Source organism: Theropithecus gelada, chromosome 12, assembly GCF_003255815.1.
Source record: "Theropithecus gelada isolate Dixy chromosome 12, Tgel_1.0, whole genome shotgun sequence".
NCBI lineage: Eukaryota > Metazoa > Chordata > Mammalia > Primates > Cercopithecidae > Theropithecus > Theropithecus gelada.
This window is the reverse complement of record NC_037680.1, coordinates 20,284,235-20,304,629: the sequence shown is the minus strand read 5'-3', so window position 1 is coordinate 20,304,629 and position 20,395 is coordinate 20,284,235. Positions and strand designations below refer to the sequence as shown.

At 35.3% G+C, this 20,395-nt stretch overlaps 1 protein-coding gene across 1 annotated transcript in view; it reads left to right on the top strand.

Annotated features, from left to right (window-relative positions):
* The window catches only part of LRP1B (LDL receptor related protein 1B), a 1,963,100-nt gene that overhangs the window by 959,394 nt on the left and 983,311 nt on the right, over positions 1-20,395 (top strand). The window contains exon 7 of the mRNA XM_025404289.1: positions 17,220-17,382. Coding sequence (XP_025260074.1) covers positions 17,220-17,382 — 163 coding nt within the window. The remainder of the gene's footprint in view (positions 1-17,219; positions 17,383-20,395) is intronic.

The window sequence follows — 20,395 nt, the reverse complement described above, 5'->3', positions numbered from 1 at the left end:
CAGGCTTTTAAAATAAATGAACTTTTTCTTGTTTGTCTTTTGTTATCTCAAAGGGAGATATTTAGTTGTCTCCAAATTTCTGAACAGAAACCATTTCTAGTTAAATGTTTTTCAAAGACATTTGAAAAATAAGGCTTTGCTTTAGCCTTTTCTCTGTATCAGATGCAAGTTTTACTCCGTCTTTCATCTTTGAGTAGTTGATTTACAAGAAGAATATACAATTGAGTAAATTAGAACTATCGTCGTTCTCTCCACAAAGATTTTAGACTGAAAGGAGTGCATTAAGTTTGCAATTACTCATGCAAAATGCTATGGGGAATTAAATCATGTACTTACATAAATTGTGAAAAAATTGTTATTGCTAAAATACAGATAATAGAGGCAAAATTATTTAATGTATACATTATGCAAATAATCCCCTCAATGTTCCACCCCATTCTATGTGGATAGCCCAAGTTTCTACTTTGGGACTCTCATTGTTATATGTCCTATGTCCATGGGATGATAGTCACACAGAATTACATGGAGAGTCAAGGTAATTATTCTGATAAACTCAAGTTCAATCATCTCAATTTTTCCCTTTTGAATTATACAGGTAATCAATTATTTTTTTGAAGTCATATTGAATGTAGCACTTAATTTTAATCATCATGTAAAGTTAGAAAATAATGGGAGGTGATTCTAGCCAGATATATAACAAACATCTAAATTTATTAGAGCTTTTTGGAAATTTACAAGAAATAGTGCTTTAATAATATTGATATTTTGTCTTGGTCAGAGATCAAGTGATACTACCATATGTAAACCAATGTTTTAAAACATTGGTTTTTAAAACATTAGGTATTTTTCAATATAAGATTATACCTAAGATGGGCATGGAGCTATTATGTAATGTATATGCCTTATATACATCTCTTAAATTCTTTTTTTTTTTTTTTTTTTTTTGAGACAGTCTTGCTCTGTCACCCAAGCTAGGGTACAGTGGCATGATCTTGGCTCACTGCATACTTCACCTCTCAGGTTCAAGAGATTATCCTACTTCAGCCTCCCGAATAGCTGGGATTACAGACACCCGCCACCGCATCTGGCTAATTTTTGTATTTTTAGTAAGGATGGGGTTTCACCATCTTGGCCCAGCTGGTCTCAGACTCCTGACTTTGTGATCCACCCACCTTGGCCTCCCAAAATGTCATCTCTTAAATTCTTACAAATATGAATTATTTTCAAAACTTACTATTGTCAATTATTTATTATGGATAAATTTCAATATGAGTACATATTTGATAGTTTTCCTTTCCTCATCTCAAACATATAACTACATTTATTTCTTGGTATACACATCTGAAGTGCTATGGGGCAAATCCCTACGAAAATAACACCCCAATTTCTATTTGGACTAGTCCTAGGCTACCTTTGGAAGTGAAATATCTGAGGTGGAGGACCATAAACTGGCCATTGCAGGACCATTCCAAATCTGGGTTTCTCTCATATCATTCCCCAGTTCACAGATGTTCTAACAACTTTCAGGATGCCTCAGTGTTACTCCTGGAAGTAATTTCTCCCCATGTCAAACAAATGAAACAAGTCATTTGGTGATTGGTTTTGATTGTTGGACTTGATTCTTGCAAAAATGACAATCAAAGGCACTTATTGATTTTTATAAGCTATGTCTCCAAGAACATGTGCCATTTTATTACCATTATGTAATTAATTTTGCCAAATCAAGAGAGTTTAATATCTAAAATGTTTGTCCAATCCCATTAAGATTGGGCAAAGATGTTAGGGTGTCAATTTTAGATCTTTCCTGCTTTCTTTTGTGGGCATTTAATGCCATAAATTTCCCTCTACACTCTGTTTTAAATGCATCCCAGAGATTCTGGTACATTGTGTCTGTTCTCATTGGTTTCAAAGAGCATCTTTATTTCTGCCTTCATTTTGTTATATACCCAGTAGTCATTCAGGAGCAGATTTTTCTATTTCCATGTAGTTGTGCAGTTTTGAATGAGTTTCTTAGTCCTGAGTTCTAATTTGATTGCACTGTGGTCTGAGAGACCATTTGTTATTATTTCCGTTCTTTTGCATTTGCTGAGGAGTGTTTTACTTTCAATTATGTGGTCAATTTTAGAATAACTGTGATGAGGTGCTGAGAAGAATGTATATTCTGTTGATTTGGGGTGGAGAGTTCTGTAGATGTCTATTAGGTCCGCTTGGTCCAGAGCTGAGTTCAAGTCCTGAATATCCTTGTTAATTTTCTGTCTTGATCTGACATTGACAGTGGTGTGTTAAAGTCTCCTCCTATTATTGTGTGGAAGTCTAAGTCTCTTTGTAGGTCTCTAAGAACTTGCTTTATGATTCTGAGTTCTCCTGTATTGAGTGCATATATATTTAGGATAGTTAGCACTTCTTGCAGTATTCATCCCTTTACCATTATGTAATGCTCTTTGTCTCTTTTGATCTTTGTTGCTTTAAAGTCTATTTTATCAGAGCGTAGCATTGCAACTCCTTTTTTTTTCTTTTTTTTCTTTGCTTTCCATTTGCTTGGTAAATATTCCTCCATCCTTTTACTTTGAGCCTATGTGTGTCTTTGCACGTGAAATATGAGATGTGTCTCCTGAATACAGCATACCAACGGGTCTTGACTCTTTGTCCAATTTGCAACTTTGTATCTTTTAATTGGAGTATTTAGCCTGTTTACATTTAAGGTTAATATTGTTATGTGTGAATTTGATCATGTCATTATGACGCTAGCTAGTTTTTCTCCTTAGTTGATGTAGTTTCTTCATAGTGTTGATGTTCTTTACAATTTGCTGTTTTTGCAGTGGCTGGTACCAGTTTTTCCTTTGCATGTTTAGTGCTTCCTTCAGGAACTCTTGTAAGGCAGGCCTAGTGGTGACAAAACAGAACAGAAAACCAAATATTGCATGTTATCACTCATAAGTGGGAGTTGAACAATGAGAACACATGGTCATAGGGAGGGGAACATCACACACCGGGGCCTGTCGGGGGATGGGGGTTAGGGGAGCAATAATGTTAGGAGAAATACCTAATGTAGGTGATGAGTTGATGGGTGCAGCAAACATGTATACCTATGTAACAAAACTGTACATTCTGCATATGTACCCCAGAACGTAAAATATAAATAATTGGGCAAAAACATGAACAGACATTTCTCAAAAGAAGACATAATGTGTGGCCAACAAACATATGAAACAGAGCTCAACATCACTGACCACTAGAGAAATGCAAATCAAAACCACAATGAGATACTATCTCACATCAATCAGAATGGCTATTATTAAAAAGTCAAAAAATAATGTGTTGTTGAGGTTGCAGAGAAAAGAGAACACTTATACCCTGTTGGTGGGAGTGTTAATTAGTTCAACCATTGTAGAAAGCAATGTGGCAATTCCTCAAAGAGCTAAAAGCAGAACTACCATTTAGCCCAGCAATCCCATTACTGGACATGTACCCAGAAGAATATAAATCATTCTACCATAAAGACACATGCACGTGTATGTTAACTGCAGAACTATTCACAATAGCAAAGGCATGGAATCAACCTTAATGCTCATCAACAGTAGAGTAGATAAAGAAAATATAGTATGTATACACCAAAGAAAACTATGCAGCCACAAAAACAAAACAAAAAACCAAGATCCTATCCTTTACAGTAACATCGATGGAACTGGAGTTCAGTCACAAGTGTAGCAAACCATCATGGCATATGTTTACCTATGTAACAAACCTGCACATCCTACATATGTACCACTGAACTTAAAATTTGAAAAAAATAAAAATAAAATATTTGTCAATGGAAATACGGCTGAAAAAACATCTTACAAATATTTGGTCACTGGGTTTCTTGGTTGCAATTTTTTTAACAGACTGAATGCAACTGAAAACATTAATCTAACAGAACCTTCTTTTATTTACAGAATCGGTCCACTAAAAGTATTCAGTCCAGAATCTTCTCTAATTGTATATTAGAGCTAATACTTTGGGAAAATATACATCATTTCTGTTTTCTGTTTGTTGTGATTTAGATGAGTCTACAACTTGGGGAGCTTAAGAGCTATGACAAAAATGAATAATTTAAAAAGATGCAATAATTTTATTGGTATAAAAACATATGTAATAATTATATAAATAACTTAAAATATGTATTTTTAGGGACACAAATCAAAAGGTAATCTAAAGTAATATATGCAAACAGAAGTTGTCAAGGTAATCGATAGTCTCAAATAAAACCGTGGACTAGGTGTCAGTAAATTCTTTCTTAGAGGATAGGATCAAGAGCCTTAAAGTTCCGTGACTCTGAGTCAGAAAATGCTTCTTGGTAGGGGATAGATAAGAAAGCACTCTAGATAGCCCTCCAGATAATCGCAAGCAGCAAGGCTGTAAAATCAAGATGTGGCAGCTTTAATGCATAAGTGGATATGGTAGTATTTCATCCTCAGTACGACATTTTGTCAGGACATTATTTTGATCTTTGCTTTCTTATCCATTTTTACTCATTCAGATTTACCAGTTGTCACTATTATTTCACACAGTGTTGTGGTAGTATCATCCCTCACGCTATTGTTACTCACCCTGGGTACTCATTCCTACAAATTGCTGTCTGCGTAATTGTCCTTTCATAAAATTACTCATCTATGTTAAATATAATATAGGTCCTTCTACTATACTTATTTCTCAGGTAAAGTGACTTATTAACTTTGAACTCATGGTAAAAGCAAATAATATTACAACTGATTAAGGAATGAAAAAGCTATAATTTCAGATGCTGCTGAAACTGACTGAAGAGGTGAGAGCACAGATTTTAGGCAAGAATTTTTTGAGCAAAGGCTATTGCTAAAATAAGAGTATATATTTCCAAATATTCACTGAACACTTACTATGGACTAAACACAGTTCTGGGTCTTGGAAATAACAGCAGTGAAATACACATATAAGACCTTTGCTCATATGGGGCTTATAGTCTAATGGGGGGACATAGTGCACCGATAAATCACTAGTTAACTTCTCAGTGATGAAAAATACAAGGAAAATAAAATGAGGGCAATGGTATACATTGATGGGGGTGAGTCACCGCGTGTGTGTGCGCGTGTATGTGTGTGTGTGTGTACATATAGTGGGATGAGTGGTCTTCTTAATATCTACTGGTCAATGGAGGCCTTTCTGAAAAACTGACATTTGAGCAGATACTTGAATGAAGAGAGAGCACAAGCTATGACTATATCAGATACTATTTTGTCTTGAGGACTAAGTAATGTCTGGAAGATCATTCCATCACCTAGGCATTAAGCCCAGAATCCATTAGCTATTCTTCCTGATGCTGTCCTCCATACCCACCCCCGACAGGCCTCAGTGCATTGTTCCCTCCACCTCATGTGTCCATGTGTTTTCATCATTCAGCTCCCACTTGTGACTGAGAACTCCAGCTCCATTCATGTTACTGCAAAGCATATGATCTTGTTTTTTTTGTTTTTTTGTTTGTTTGTTTGTTTGTTTGTTTTTTGTGGCTGCATAGTTTTCTTTGGTGTGTATGTACTATATTTTCTTTATCTAGTCTACTGTTGATGAGCATTAAGGTTGATTCCACATCTTTGCTATTGTGAATAGTTCTGCAATTAACATATACATACATGTATCTTTGTGGTAGAATGATTTATATTCTTCTGGGTATATGCCCAATAATTGGATTGCTGGGTCCAATGGTAGTTCTACTTTTAGCTCTGAGGAATTGCCACATTGCTTTCCACAGTGGTTGAACTAATTAACACTCCCACCAACAGGGTATGAGTGTTCTCTTTTTCTGCAGCCTCGCCAGCATGTGTTGTTTTTTGACTTTTTAATAATAGCCATTCTGATTGATGTGAAGTGGTATCTCATTGTGGTTTTGATTTGCATTTCTCTAGTGGTCAGTGATGTTGAGCTCTTTTTCATATGTTTGTTGGCCAGATGTATGTCTTCTTTTGAGAAATGTCTGTTCGTGTTCTTTGCCCACTTTTTAATGGGGTTGGACAAATATTTTATACACTAAACTCACTCGATTTGTCAAAATTAATTACATAATGGTAATAAAATGGCACAAGTTCTTGAAGACATAAATTATAAAAATCAATAAGTGCCTTTGCCTTTTTTTTTTTTTTTTCCAAGAATTGAGTCTTAAGGAGCTTACTCTGCAGATTCAAAGAAAAGCAGAGACGAGTGTGACTACAGTAGATTGAGCAAGGGCAATATGGGAACAGGGAGTTTAGGTGCCTTTTAGTTCATATTAAAGAGTTTAAAGTCTCTCCTGATCATGGTGGAAAGCCATTGGAGATTTTTAAGTAAAGGAGCAATATTTTGGGGAAAAAAATATAGAGTGAATATTTAGAGTAAAACCTGTTGTTGACTAAAACTATGTAGAAGAAACAATAACGCAAATAAAAGCCCATTGAGCCTGAGTTCCTGAGTGGCCTTCATGGTAAAATGTTATAAGAGAAATACTCTAAAGAGTTTTAACATAAAATTGAGCTAAAGTCTAGTAAGCCAAGATATTTGTAAAGAAATTGATGATAATACTTCTGAAAGCATTTGTGCAGGACGGTAAATCTTGAGTCTATCAGTTTAAGACTTTTGTTCACTGCAGTGTACTGGAACAGAACCCTGATCACAAGGAGCACTGATTTCTTCTATGGTGTCATGGTGTAATTTTTGTTTTGCAATGATAACTCTGGTTTCTCTGTGAGGAACTTTATAGTGGGTCTAGAAAGGAAGCAGAGAGACCAGTTAAGAGACTATTATAGCCATCCAAAAGGGACAAGATAGTGTCTAAACAAGGAGAGTAATGGCAGATATGGAAAGAAGTGGAATGTTTCAAGAGGAAGCTTTAAGATTTATTGACAGATTGAATATATGATGAACTGGGGAGATATAAAAATGGAATGGATGAATCCATTTGATTTATGGATTGAATAAGAATATGATGTTTGACTACTGGGAAAAAGACACCTCTGCATAAACTATGTTTTCTGCTGTAGGGATGGCATAATCCTGGAGTCTTTTCTAAGTGCATCTACCATAGGAAATTAAATTGGCCTGTGGCCTGTGCTAGAAGAAGGAATTTGGGAAATGGTGGAAAAGTGAGTGGAAGGAGGTACAAAAGTTCAGTCACCTGCACCCCCTCCCCCAAACAAAAAGCATAAGAATATCCAAGACCCTGCACAGATACCTGGTATTGACCTGCCACTACATGACAGGAGCACTTTCCCTGTCTTTTTCCAGAAAGACATGCATGGGTTCTACGTAGAGCTTTGTGACTACTAGCATTCAGAAATGTCCTAGATACTTATTTTGAATTCATTTTATCTGTTTAAGAAACAGGATCGGAGCATAGATGGGGCAGTCTTTCATTAAGGGAATAAGGAAGGACTCTGCAATGTGCCACAGAGTCTTTTCTGATTTAGGATGGGCTTGCTCATTGAACTTCCTTAATACCATTTTAATTACTGTACCAACCTGACAGAGCCTTTGTTTATTCAACTCAGTTTGCTTAATTCCATCCAGGGATAAAGTGAGTACATGCTTCTGGATAAAGATTATAGTGACATACAAAAGTAAAAATAAATGCAATTATACCATCTTATTCAGTAGGCATTTTCAAATGTTCTTGCAAAGAAATGTGGTATAAAACCTAAATGTTAATTTCCCACTTAAACCATTCAAGAGATACATAAATAGAGGAAAATGGAATAGGTTTCTTTATAATCTTACCTTTTTCTTTAACATCACAACTTATGGAGCAATAATTGAGTGGAAATAAAAATGTTAAAATATTCATAATATACAAGAACAGAAATGTGAATAGAAATAAATCTGCATTTGGAATTTTTCTGATTTTCTGTGATGTCTTCAAAATTTCTGCCATAATTCTTGGCTCCTACACCAAAGCTAGAAGGCAACTTAAATGTATCCCATTAAATATGATTACATATTTAATATTGACTAAAGAAAGGTGGTGAGTTTCTGTCACATAACTTCCCTACTGCTTTGATACTCTTTGAAGTTTCCATATTTCCCTCCTGGAAATTGCAGTATGTTCCTAACCGGTCACTTGTTTTCAGACTTTCCCCTTTTATCCATACAGCAACCAGGATGATCTTTTTCAAATGCTGAATAGACATCTTCTTGCCCTGCTTGAAATAGTCCTTGGTGACCATCCATGAAACACTGCAGATGAAACAAGAACTTATATCATATATATTCTTTTTTAAAGTCTACTCTAAGTACAGTCAAAAATGCTTTTGAATGTATTAACCCAAAAATATCAAAAGAAAGAGGAGACAAATTATGTGAGACAATTTCGGACAACAAGGGGTGGATAATTGAATAATAAATGAATAAGATTTCATATTTTCCTGCTTTGTTGACCAAGTACAAGTAAGAACCTAAGATAATAACCCCAGCAAGGCTAAACATTTAGAGACCTCAGGCACCAATGAAGGTGGGGTTTTTCAGTGGGGTTGGGAATAAGAGGATTAGCTTAGGGCCTGTTTTGAAAATAGCTGGGCCTCTAGGTTCCCTAATACAACCTCAACAGACAGGCAATTTTTTATCCACTATTGCATTAGTCTGATCTCATGCTGCTAATAAAGATATACCAGTGGCTGGATAATTTATAAAAGAAAGAGGTTTAATTGACTCAAAAGTTTCATATAGTTGGAAAGGCCTCACAATCATGGCAGAAGGCAAATGAGGATCAAAATCGTGTCTTACATGGTGGCAGGCAAGAGACTTGAGCAGAGGAACTCCCATTTATAGATCCATCAGATCTCATGAGACTTACTACCACAAGAACAGTTCAAGGTGTGAGATACCTTAAATTGTAAGATGGGCTGGTGGTACATCCACGCCATAGCAACTACTTCGGCAGAAAACAGGGAATTTAATTTCAGAATCAGTAAGTTTCAGGACTAATAAAAGGAAGCCCCCAAACCATGGCTAAGGAGTAAACCATTGCAGTTTGGAACCAAGAGTATGGTAGGTAACAGAAATGATATCAAAAGTAAATAACAGCAACAATAAAAAAACTGAATAGAATACTGATTTTCCATTTGGGGAGGAGTTTTGTAGTTCTTTTTTAGAATTATGCAATAATAAATTCTAACAAAGAAAAAGAAAAGCTGAAACACAAGGCCGTTAACTCTAACTCTAAAAATAACCCAAAACTTGTTCAAGGAAGGAAATGTAGTAATACTAAACTACTTTCTCACCTATCAACAAAAATGTATATAGTCATAATTATATGAAGACTGAATATTAATTTAACTAAAAATTATATTGTGGGAGGATGAGGGGAGAAAAAGTATGAATATATATGTGTGTATGTGTGCATGAGTGTGGAGGGGTGTAAATAATAAATTTCTAGTCTTATATAGCAGAAAGTCATTAGATTATATATAAGTTTTAAATTTTAAAAATACTAGTAGAAACATCTTATAGAGAATTATGAAAGTAAATGCAATTCACATAGCCAAAACAATTGGAAGAGAATGGAGAGGAGTGGAGTGGACACTGCTGTTTTTTTATCATAAGCTTTGATGGAGTGTTTGGCTTTTTAAATCGTGCACATTTACTGTGTGATAGAAATAAAAATCACATTGAAAACAAAGTAATTCCTTGGTTTCACAATCCAAAATCCATCCCCTGACCGTAGTTTATAGATCCCTGCCTGTCTTTGCTACCTCATATTTTCTCATTCATTCTCATTTTAGCTGTAAAATAGCCCCTTTCACCCCTGCTTCTCATTTTTCAGAAAATGTCGAGTAATTTCTGCTTGGTAGGCCTTACCCCCCAAATTCCACATGGCTAGCATCTTCTTGTCAGAGCTCAGTTCAAATATCATCCCTCTCAGGATGGCTTCCTGAAACAGCCACTCTCTGCCATTTTTCTGTTTTCTTTTCTTCATAACACTAGTCCTATCTGATGCTACCCTTCTTGAGAATGGAACAATATAAGGGATCCAGGCCTCAGTTGTGCCCCTGTGCAGTAGTTTTAGCACAGAATCACACTTTGATAAAATAGAGCAGACATTTTCAAGAAAGTGTGTCTTTAAATTTCTCAGGGTTCGTTTATGGATTATCCTCTGTGTTTTCAGCATTAGAGCTGCACGATGGATAATTTCAGGAATCCAAAACAGTTATTGATGTAAGCAGTCTTGTTTAAATGTTGGTCAGAAAATAATAGCCAAATGGTGGAAAGCCAACAAAATTCATTTTTAAAAGTTGGAGGGATTTGACTGCTCAGTTATCTTTTGCTGCATAGAAGATTATCCCAAGGCTTGCTGACTTTAAAAACAGCAAAGATTATTAGCTTTTAGTTTCCATGGGTCAGAAATTCAGGAGTGGCTTAGTGAGGTGGTTCTGTTATAGAGACTCTCCTGAGGTTGCAATCAAGATGTTAGCCAGATCTGCAGGCATCTGGCATCTTAACTGGAGCTAGAAGACAGGCTTCCAGGCTCACTCTTGTGGCTGCTGACAGGAAACCTCAGTTCCTTGCAGTATAGACCGCATAGAGCTGCTTGAGTGCCCTCATAGCATGGCAGGTGGCTTCCTCCAGAGTGAGTGATCCAAAGAGAGAGAACTGAATGGAAGTTACAATGCCTTTTATGACTTACCCTCAAAAATCATACTCCATCATTTCTTCCACATTCAGTTCAGTAGAATAACGAAGAACAGTCCACCTTCAGGTGGAGAATTAAACTTCATCTCTTAAAAGGAGGAGTATCAAAGAATTTGTGGGCATATTTTTAAATTATCACAACTACTGCATATCTTATTAATGTATTGCTTTAGTGCTATAATATTCTCTAGTACATGCATATCACAAGCAGTCACAAAGATATAAATTAAAGGTCAGTCTTTTTGTTCCCTCTGGGAGATAACTAATATTTTTGAAAAATCTACTGGATATCACTATCCTGGATTTTTAATATTTGTTATCTGATTTAATTGCCTTACCACTTTGGAATCTTGGTATTTTGTTTATTTAACAGAAGGACAACTACTCTTATTGATGTTAGTAACCTTCTCAAAAACATGTTTAATTAGAGGACTAAGCTGAACCAAATGATATACAGTATTTTCTTTGCCGTGGTGTCATCACACTAGTGGCCCTTGGTTCACTGTGGTTGCAGGTAGGTTTGGTTGAATACACAAAATGCTTTATAAATTTTAAAAATTAGTTTATAACATTGAACAATTGAGAGATTTCAACTGAAATCTGGAAATCATGTTTTGAAGTTCTTTGAAGCAATGAAGCATCTCTAGATCAAAACAAGTGCTGAAGTTAAGGCTGCCTTTTTTAGGTAGGTATATACTTTCTGGCCATCATCTAGATTTGCCACAGTCCTGATTAATAAATTTAGCCTATTTATGTTCTCATTCTGATCCTTGTAGACATTTAAATTTGCCATTTCTGGTTGGCGGGAAATCAATATAGAAAACAAAGAAGAAATGAAGTACTGACAATTGCCAGTGTATAATTTTCGAAAAGTTAAAAACATGACTTACGTAAATATATAGAGAGCATATGTCAAGCAGTCATTTAACTCATTAACAAGAGAACCAGCAGGATGGCAAAACTGTTTCAAAGTAGAATTGAAGAGGTTGAAATATTTATAATCGATGAAAGAAAAAGTACTGATACAAGATTGAAAAGTTACAGATAAAACCAGTCAATATTGTACTGGACAATAAAAGTATAAACTTTGCAGTTATCTTTTCTACCTGATGGAAATCATTTGCATCTCTATTGGAGAAAAATATTTTTAATGCATCGATCTACAAATTAAATCCATAGAGAATGAGACCTCAGCAATATTTGCTTGAAATTGGAAGTCAAACAAAGGTATATTCCCCAGGGGAATGAACTAATCCTTGGATGACCATCTTAGACAATGGTTCAGAATGACATAAAAAAGACATGCACCGATTCCTTTTATTTATTTATTTTTTTTAGCAAGATTTGACTTTCTCAAATTTGTGGGTTTTTTTTTTTTAACTTTTATTTTAGGTTCGGGGTACAAGTGCAAGTTTGTTACATAGGTAAACCTGTGATATGGGGGTTTGTTGTACAGATTATTTCATTGCCCGTTACCCAAAAGTTGTCTCTTCTACTCCTCTCCCTCCTCCCACCCTTCACCCTCAAGTAGACCCCAGTGTCTATTGTTCCCTTCTTTGTGTTCATGAGTTCTTATCATTTAGCTTCTACTAATACATAAGAACATGCAGTGTTTTGATTTCTGTTCCTGTCTTAGTTTGCTAATAACCTCCAGCTCCATTCATATTCCTGCAAATGATATCTCATTCTTTTTTACGGCTGCATAGTATTCTATGGTATATATGCACCACGTTTTCTTTATCCAGTCAGTCACTGATGAGCATTTAGGTTGATTCCATGTCTTTCCTATTGTGAATAGTGCTTATAGTGCTGCGTTGAACATTCATGTGCTTGTGTCTTTATGATAGAACGATTTATATTCCTCTGGGTATATATACAGTAATGAGATTGCTGGGTTAAATGGTAGCTCTGCTTTTAGCTCTTTGAGGAATTGCTATACTGCTTTCCACAATGGTTAAACTAATTTATAATCACATCAACAATGTATAAGTGTTCCCTTTTCTCTGCAACCTTGCCAGCGTCTGTTATATTTTGACCTTAAAATGTTTCGGTTCTACTTTCACCGATTCTAGTAATTAATTATTTGCCTTATAACAAAAAATGTGATGCATCATTTTATAGCCAATTATGAGTTATCACCATGACTATTCATTTTTTGAACTCTTTTCTAAATGTTTCATTCTCATTAATTATTACTGGGTGCAAATATAAATTTTAAAACCTAACAAATAACAAGTTTTAAAAACATAGTGACTTATATTTATATGCTACTTTACAAGTTTCAAAATATTTTTATTTTATTCTTCTAATTTTGCCAATGTTAATATTTAGAGTTATCTATATATCAGAAGGTGAGTGGTCAATACTTTCAGATGTTATCGAAATAGAGCAGAAAAGTTCTCAGTAACTTTTGACAATGAAGGAATTTTCAGTAATCAAAATAAGAGCCACTTCAAAGGAACAATGGGAGCAAAATCCAGGTGACTTTTGGTTGAAAAAAAGAATAAGCAGCAACTAAAAATATATAGTAATAAGAAAATATTTAAAATTTTGTTCCAGTAACAGTAAAGAAACAAGGGACTTACATTTTGAGATATTTTAGTAATGTCATGAAATGATTATGGTTATTTTCAGTCCTCTCCTATGAACTTTGTTATATTTCAGCAGCATTAAGGTAAAATACTCAATACTTTAGGAAATTCACTTCGCTCCTAAACTGTTCAAATCATTTTCTGATTTCTGAAGACAGGTATATAATTTAGACTTCTAAAAATTCTAATTTCTGGGCCAGTTGAAAAAAGCTTCCTGTAATTTGGAACACCTTTAAGTGCTTATTAAATTTGGTCAAATTTATCTATCCATTCATCCATCTAATGTATTTATTTATTGGCTTGCTTGCTTGAACTCTTTGTCTAATTGCCTCAACTCTCTAATTCTAATACAAATCAAATTAAAAGCACACATTTCAACTATAAAATGAGAAAGCCAATTCCCCATAGTTACTAAGTGTTTGGCTTATTATTAAGTTCTGTAGTGAGGTCTCAATGCTTCAGAGTTGCTTGGTTGTTAACAATATCTATTGTTTCAGTAGCAGAAAATCTTTCTGAAATGATAAAGAGTTGAGAGAAGGTATGAATGCTGTCAAACAGCTCTTTTGTCTGAAATTACAATTGTATAGACTAAAGCAACTGCATGCCCAGCTTGAGGGATGGGTCATTGAATGAACTCTGGCACATACTTTATCTGAACCGAAGGTATTTGAAATGACATTTGAAACAGTGAGTTCTGAGCTCTAGCTGATATAATAATACAAAAAGACTCAAAAACAAAGCAAGCCATACATTCCACATTTCTCAAGACAGATAAATAATTCACACTTTTAAAAAAGTCCTGGTTAATGGACTGGTTGAAAAAAAAAAAAAGAAAGCTTCTTTTTGTTTGGGAAACACTTGAATATTTATGATTTTATAAAGACTGTATAATTTAGGAATACAACTATTAATAGCCTGAAAATCTCCATCCAATTAATTGCAATATCTTCTTTCTGCTTATCCTTGTAGGAGATGATAACCATTCCCACAAAGTTGCTGCCTTCTCTACCTTGTTTTGACAACATACCCTTACAAATGATAATGCTGACACACACATCTATGTTAGTCTTTCTATTGAGAGAACATCATTCACTGAAGCAGCATGTTACTGAGGAAGTATATTGAGGCATAGAGTAGGAAGAATGTTTAGGCTGAGATTGCAGAAGGAAACTCTTATAGGGGAGAAAAAATATATCATTTTTACTCGTTTTAAGTTCTCCAGCTGGGACCATGCCAATTAGACTAACCAAAGACAGATTAACAAGAGAAAAATACACACATTTAATTAATAGAAGTTTTATGTGACACAGAAGCATTCATAAGGAAATGAACACCCGAAGAGATGGTTGAGCCTGAGTGTTTTCATACTAGGTATGACAAAGAGTGGAAAGTTACAGAGATAATGTGATAGGGCATGGTTAAGAGCTAAGAATAATAAATGGATCATTTAGCGTCTCCCATTTGTTCAGAATTCTGGTTCCTGCCATCTTTGGAAATAAGAATATTTCTTTCTTCTGGAGGTAGGGAGGTCACCTCTCACATGAGGATCTTATGACCTACTCCAGGGGAGAAGGGGAAGGTTAGAGAGTTTTTGCAGCATCTGCTCTTTCTCTGACCTTCAGGAAAGGGGAAAGTTAGGAAGTGCTTCTTGCACCTGCTGTTTCTCAAATTCCTTCAATATGCCAAAGTGCCGAATTTGGAGTAGCCTGTTCATAACCTTGTCACTCTGTTTAGTCAGTGAATCATAGTTTCATTCTAAGTTCAAGCAAGGAAGTATCAAAGTATAATTTTCAAAAGTTAAAAATATGACTATAATGAAAATCTAGAATGAACATAGATCAGAAAATCACTTATGGCATTATTGAGGGAAACAGACCAGTACTGCTGGTCTAACCTCATTAGAGGAATTGGGTATTTATAGGCATTTTGATGAAAAATAATATTTAAATGAGATTCATAGGTTAGGCATATAAATGTTTTTAATGCCTCACAGGGCAATAAAATCATAGCCTTTGAGTTTATCCTTTTTATCAGAGAAGTATCTACAAATTAACATGTAATTTCAGTGTATGTCTGATCAAAAAATAAGTCAAAGACAGACACACTCTTCTAGAGCTGCAGTATCAAGAATAGTGTAGGGGCAAAAGGAACTTTGCTTCTGTCCTCTGAAGATTCTGTACTTTCAGTCTCTGGAATAAACTGGACAGCAGACATATTAACAGGAGAAAAGGGGTGTCAATTTATTACATGCATACTCACTGGGGTTCCACAAAGTATATGACTCCAAAAAAGAGCAGATGGCTGAAGTTAATATAGTATCCTAAGCTACAGAAAACAATAAACACATGGATTTGAGGTGGTGACAGGTTATGGGAGGTTGAGGGGAGGAAATGCATGGAGGACAAAGGCTGTCTTGATACGCAGATTCTCTCAGGTAGCAGTCCTCAGCAAAAGAGGTGGTGTGTTGACCTTCAGCCTCTTTTCCTCTGACTTAATCTTTCCGATCTGATGAGATTATAGGGAGTGGGTTTATGACAGATTTTTCTTTTCTTCTCCTCTCTGCTCCTCTTTTCTCCTCTCTTCTCTCTCCTCTTCTTTTTTCTTCTGAAGGAACTTCCCTTTGTCAGATAAAAGAACTTCAGAGAAAACCCATCCCTGCATTGGCTGCTCCCCAGGTGCTTTGCAGTCTGAAGTCCAAAGCAGCATATATTTTGGGATATTTTTTTCTGAGCCCTGGCAGTAGCCACTAGGTACCTATGTCATTTAAATTTAAATTCCAATTAATTAAAATTAGATATGATAAAAATTCAGTTTTCCAGTCATAGTAGCCACATGTTAAATTTGGCTAGTGGTTACTTTATTGGACAGCATAAATAGGAATATTTTTATTGTTGACCTAAAAGGAAGAAGCTGAGGCCAAATTAATCTAAGTAGAAAGTTTACTTGGGCCAAACTTGAGAATTGCAACCCAGTAGTACCGATTCAATTGGCTCTGAATGTATACTCCTATTAGCAGTAGTTACAAGTAGGTTTTTAAAGGAAAAGAAGAGGCCATTCGTAACTTGTTTACTAAGAATTTACATTAAAGTAACCTAAGTTATTGATTGGCTGTACATCCTTCTTTGTATCACAAGTTCCAGAAACATGAAGATAATGAGTGAGACAGCTAGTCAGAACTGAAATGCCTTTAAACAGCTGGCCCTGGGCTCGGGTGTAGAAGGTATAGCTGAAATCCCACACTCACATCTCTCTGAGCCTGATTAATTTTGAATACCTCACATATCCCAGACTGCTCTTAGCTATTTTTCTTTTCTCACCATCACTGTAGAAAGTGCTGTTGGGCAGCACTCTTCTAGAGAATGAATTAATCAATCCTTGAGCAAGCCTTTTTTACAATTCCTAAGTATGCCATTGAAAGAAACTATCACCCCTCCATTTGCTTTATTTCCAAGTTTTGGATATTTTTTTCAAACAAAGGAATCTTACAGATATCCTTTTCTATCTTCTCCACCGTTTCCTTCATTTAATAAAAGGGAATCAGAAAACAAGGATTTGCCTTACACTCACAAAAGGTATTTATTCCTCACTACTACAGAATTTAGCTGTGCTATTGAATCAGTTCTGTTCTTTCCATCGAGTGAACTAATTTGGACAAATACAAAAAGTAAAAGATTGCATTCTAAATACCTGTATTTTAAAATGTGGAAACTGTTTATCCTTGTATCTAGGTCATCTTCAGTCTTCAGATAGCAAGAAGAAAGGCACCAAGATGTCGTCATTATTTTACATAATTATTAAGTCACATTTTGGCATAGCAAGAGACTTTGCAGTTTCTTTTCATAAAAAAAAAAGTCTGTACTTTTGAAATGTCCTCTATGATGGTTTGGAAACACTGACGTTATTTTTCAATCATGATACTAGGTTGCATCTGTGATTCAATGATTTTGTGTATGTGTTTTTCAGATGTTCAACAAATGGCGATTGACTGGCTGACCCGAAATCTCTATTTTGTGGACCATGTCAGTGACCGGATCTTTGTATGTAATTACAACGGTTCTGTATGTATCACCCTGATTGATCTGGAGCTTCACAATCCTAAAGCAATAGCAGTAGATCCAATAGCAGGGTAAGAAATTCTTTATAGTGTTTGTTCTAAAAAAGTTTGCATTTAAAAAGAAAAGATTGAAGAATGACAAAGTGTTGTTGTGGAAAATAAGACTACAGACTTAAACTTTTTAAAAATGTTGATTTTATCAACTGTGTCGCAGGAAGCAAAAAAGGCTATAAGTCACCAGGCAGAAGCTGGTGAGTTATTAGCACATGAATATTGCAGGTCTAATGTAAGACACAAATAACCTTCCATCTTTCCTTCTACCTTCCCAAGAATTGCATCGGGGTCATCAGAGAAAAGCCTCAGCATATTTTTAGGTTAAAGAGAGGAAACTTTTTAGTGCTTAAGGAACTTTGTAGTCAGCAAACATCAAGGATGCTACTCGAAGGATGTACTGTTGACATACTTATATCCAGCATAACATTTAGGATTTACAAAAGGGGCACAACATATGTTTACCCGGGTACTAGTACAACATTAAGAATATCTTTGTTCAGATTCTCTTTATGTTCGGTGACTGTTGATATGTAAACCCAAATATTATTACAGTGTTAGTGAATTCCTCATCAGAATTCATCTTTCTTTTTTTAACTTCCCAATTTCTCGAACTACTTTATTGGTTGAATAGAGACCCCCTGACGTTCTTTAGCTAATAGGCTCATTAATCTTTTTACCACATTTCATAATTTGTAAAAATATAGTCATAAAATGTTTACATTCCCATAATATTTGCTCATATGATTAGAAAATCAATACAGGAATTATGCTCTTATTTTACAAACATGGTGGTATTATTAGAGGGCAGGAGCAAAACTCAGTTCTTTCAGCAGTCACTATTGGACAGGGATACTTTCAAATTAACCACATAGTGTACCACTTTATTTGAAGGAGCTATTATTTTTTTAAGATGTAAATTGTAGCAAAGATTTGAAAATTGAAATGCTATCCTTGTTATTGTTTTAATCGTCCTCAGGCAGTTCAGGCTGAAATGTCTGATGGAACATATCCTAAACTGCCATAAGCCTCCATTCAATAAATGGGAAAATATTTACCGAAGAAACAGCTGTCATCCATATGTGGACTTTTGTCACTCTTTACTTAAAGTCTGATTGAATATTAAGATGCATCATCACAATAGTTCTGATTTTGACAAGAACAGCTTGCACGTAAGAACTTTGCTGGGAAGGCTGTGTAATATAATTTTTGAATGTAGCTCTATTTGTATTTGCAGCAGATGGTTACTTGACTCAATCTGACTGCAGTGATGCTTCAAAAGACATTAGGAAAAGAAGTCGTATTTAAACTGATTTGTTTGGGTTGTTGGATAAGGGTAGTAAGAAAGAATTGGAAATTTACAAACGCACTAACAACATTCTTTTGGCATCCTGTTTAGAAATATATTTGCTTGCATGGTTTTCCCTGGATGTGATAACTGAATTTAAAATTAGCCTTTAGACAGTCTTGTCTGTCAAATGTTAAGAGTTGAAACTATAAAACTGTTGTGTTTTCCCCATTTTTCTACTGCTCTTATCCTTCCCCATTCTTAAAAACAAAGATCCAGAGACCCTTTTCAAATAAAACTGCCAATCTGAAATATATGGAAACACCATCTCCCTTTCTGAACAACAATATATTTTATGTTCTCAGGTTTCCTATTTCTCCTTTTCATTATATGAAAGAACCATATTTTATCATTTTTGTCAAAGGAATTAAGAGTAGAAAACCCCCACATTGTTTGCTCTTATTCTCTGCTGGATTCCTTTAGGCCTCGTAACTGTTTAAATGTAATTTTGTCATGTATCATTTATCAGAATAGGTTCTTTGGAATTTTTGTTTGAGTTTGTTCTGTCTCTATAGCACAGTTGTTCAATCATGAATCATAGATATCAGAGAAGGAAAAGCTTGGCTTTTTTTTTTTTATAAATGCAGGCCTGGTTGCCACAGAACACTTTCAAATATATTCTACTTTTCTCTTAATAACAGAAATTTAGGTAGGATTGATGTGATTCTATCTAAGAACAGAAGAGAAGATTTTTTCTTTAACTTCTACATTTGGGCCTGCTCTAGAATAATTTGAATAGATTTTGGTTAGAAAAACTGCACATGACCTACTAAAGGGGAAATGTTCTGCCCCTAAAATTTCTCCTAGATTTTCCTAATTTTACAGATGATATGTCTTTGGCTTTGCCTATTATAACTTCTGTTCAAAAAATGTCAGAATGTATTCATAATCTGACCTAACTCCTAGAAATTAACATTCCTAGGTTTTAAAATGGAGAAAAATTTGCCTTACCCCCAAATAGGCTGCCTGGAGAAAGTACCTGTTACTTAAGCATACTGTTTTTTTGGAGACAGAGTCTCGTTCTATTGCCCAAGCTGGAGTACAGTGGTGCAATCTCATCTCACTGCAACCTCCGCCTCCAGGGTTCAAGCAATTCTCCTGCCTCAGCCTCCCAAATAGCTGGGATGACAGGTGCCCACCGCCATGCCTATCTAATTTTTGTATTTTTAGTAGAGGTGGGGTTTCACCATGTTGGCCAGGCTGGTCTCAAACTCTTGACCTCAAGTGATCCTCCCACCTTGGCCCCCCGAAGTACTGGGATTACAGGTGTGAACCACTGCACCTGGCACTTAGGCACATTTGTAACTTCATTTTTCTCAACCTCCTATTCTTTTGTTGCTAAGGACTATTGAAGAAATATAATTTTTTGGTTCTTTTTTGTTTTGTTTTGTTTTTAGTTTTTCGTGGTTTGAATACACATCATTAACTTTCTCTGGACTCTCATTATGACTTGAGCCAAGCTCCAGTCCCAATCTTCCAAGAAGAGATTTTTAAGTCAACCTTGTTTTAAATTCTTTTAGATTTTTAGATGTGGACATTGACTCATTAATTCAGGCTATTTCCCAGAGATGCTTCTAGAGATTTTCTTCTTCCTTTCAAAAATTTTTAGCAACATTTCCTTTCAGTAGTTCCTTGGAAAAGTTTCCAAAATTATTTCTCTATAGTCATTAGAGTTGGCAGGTAGCA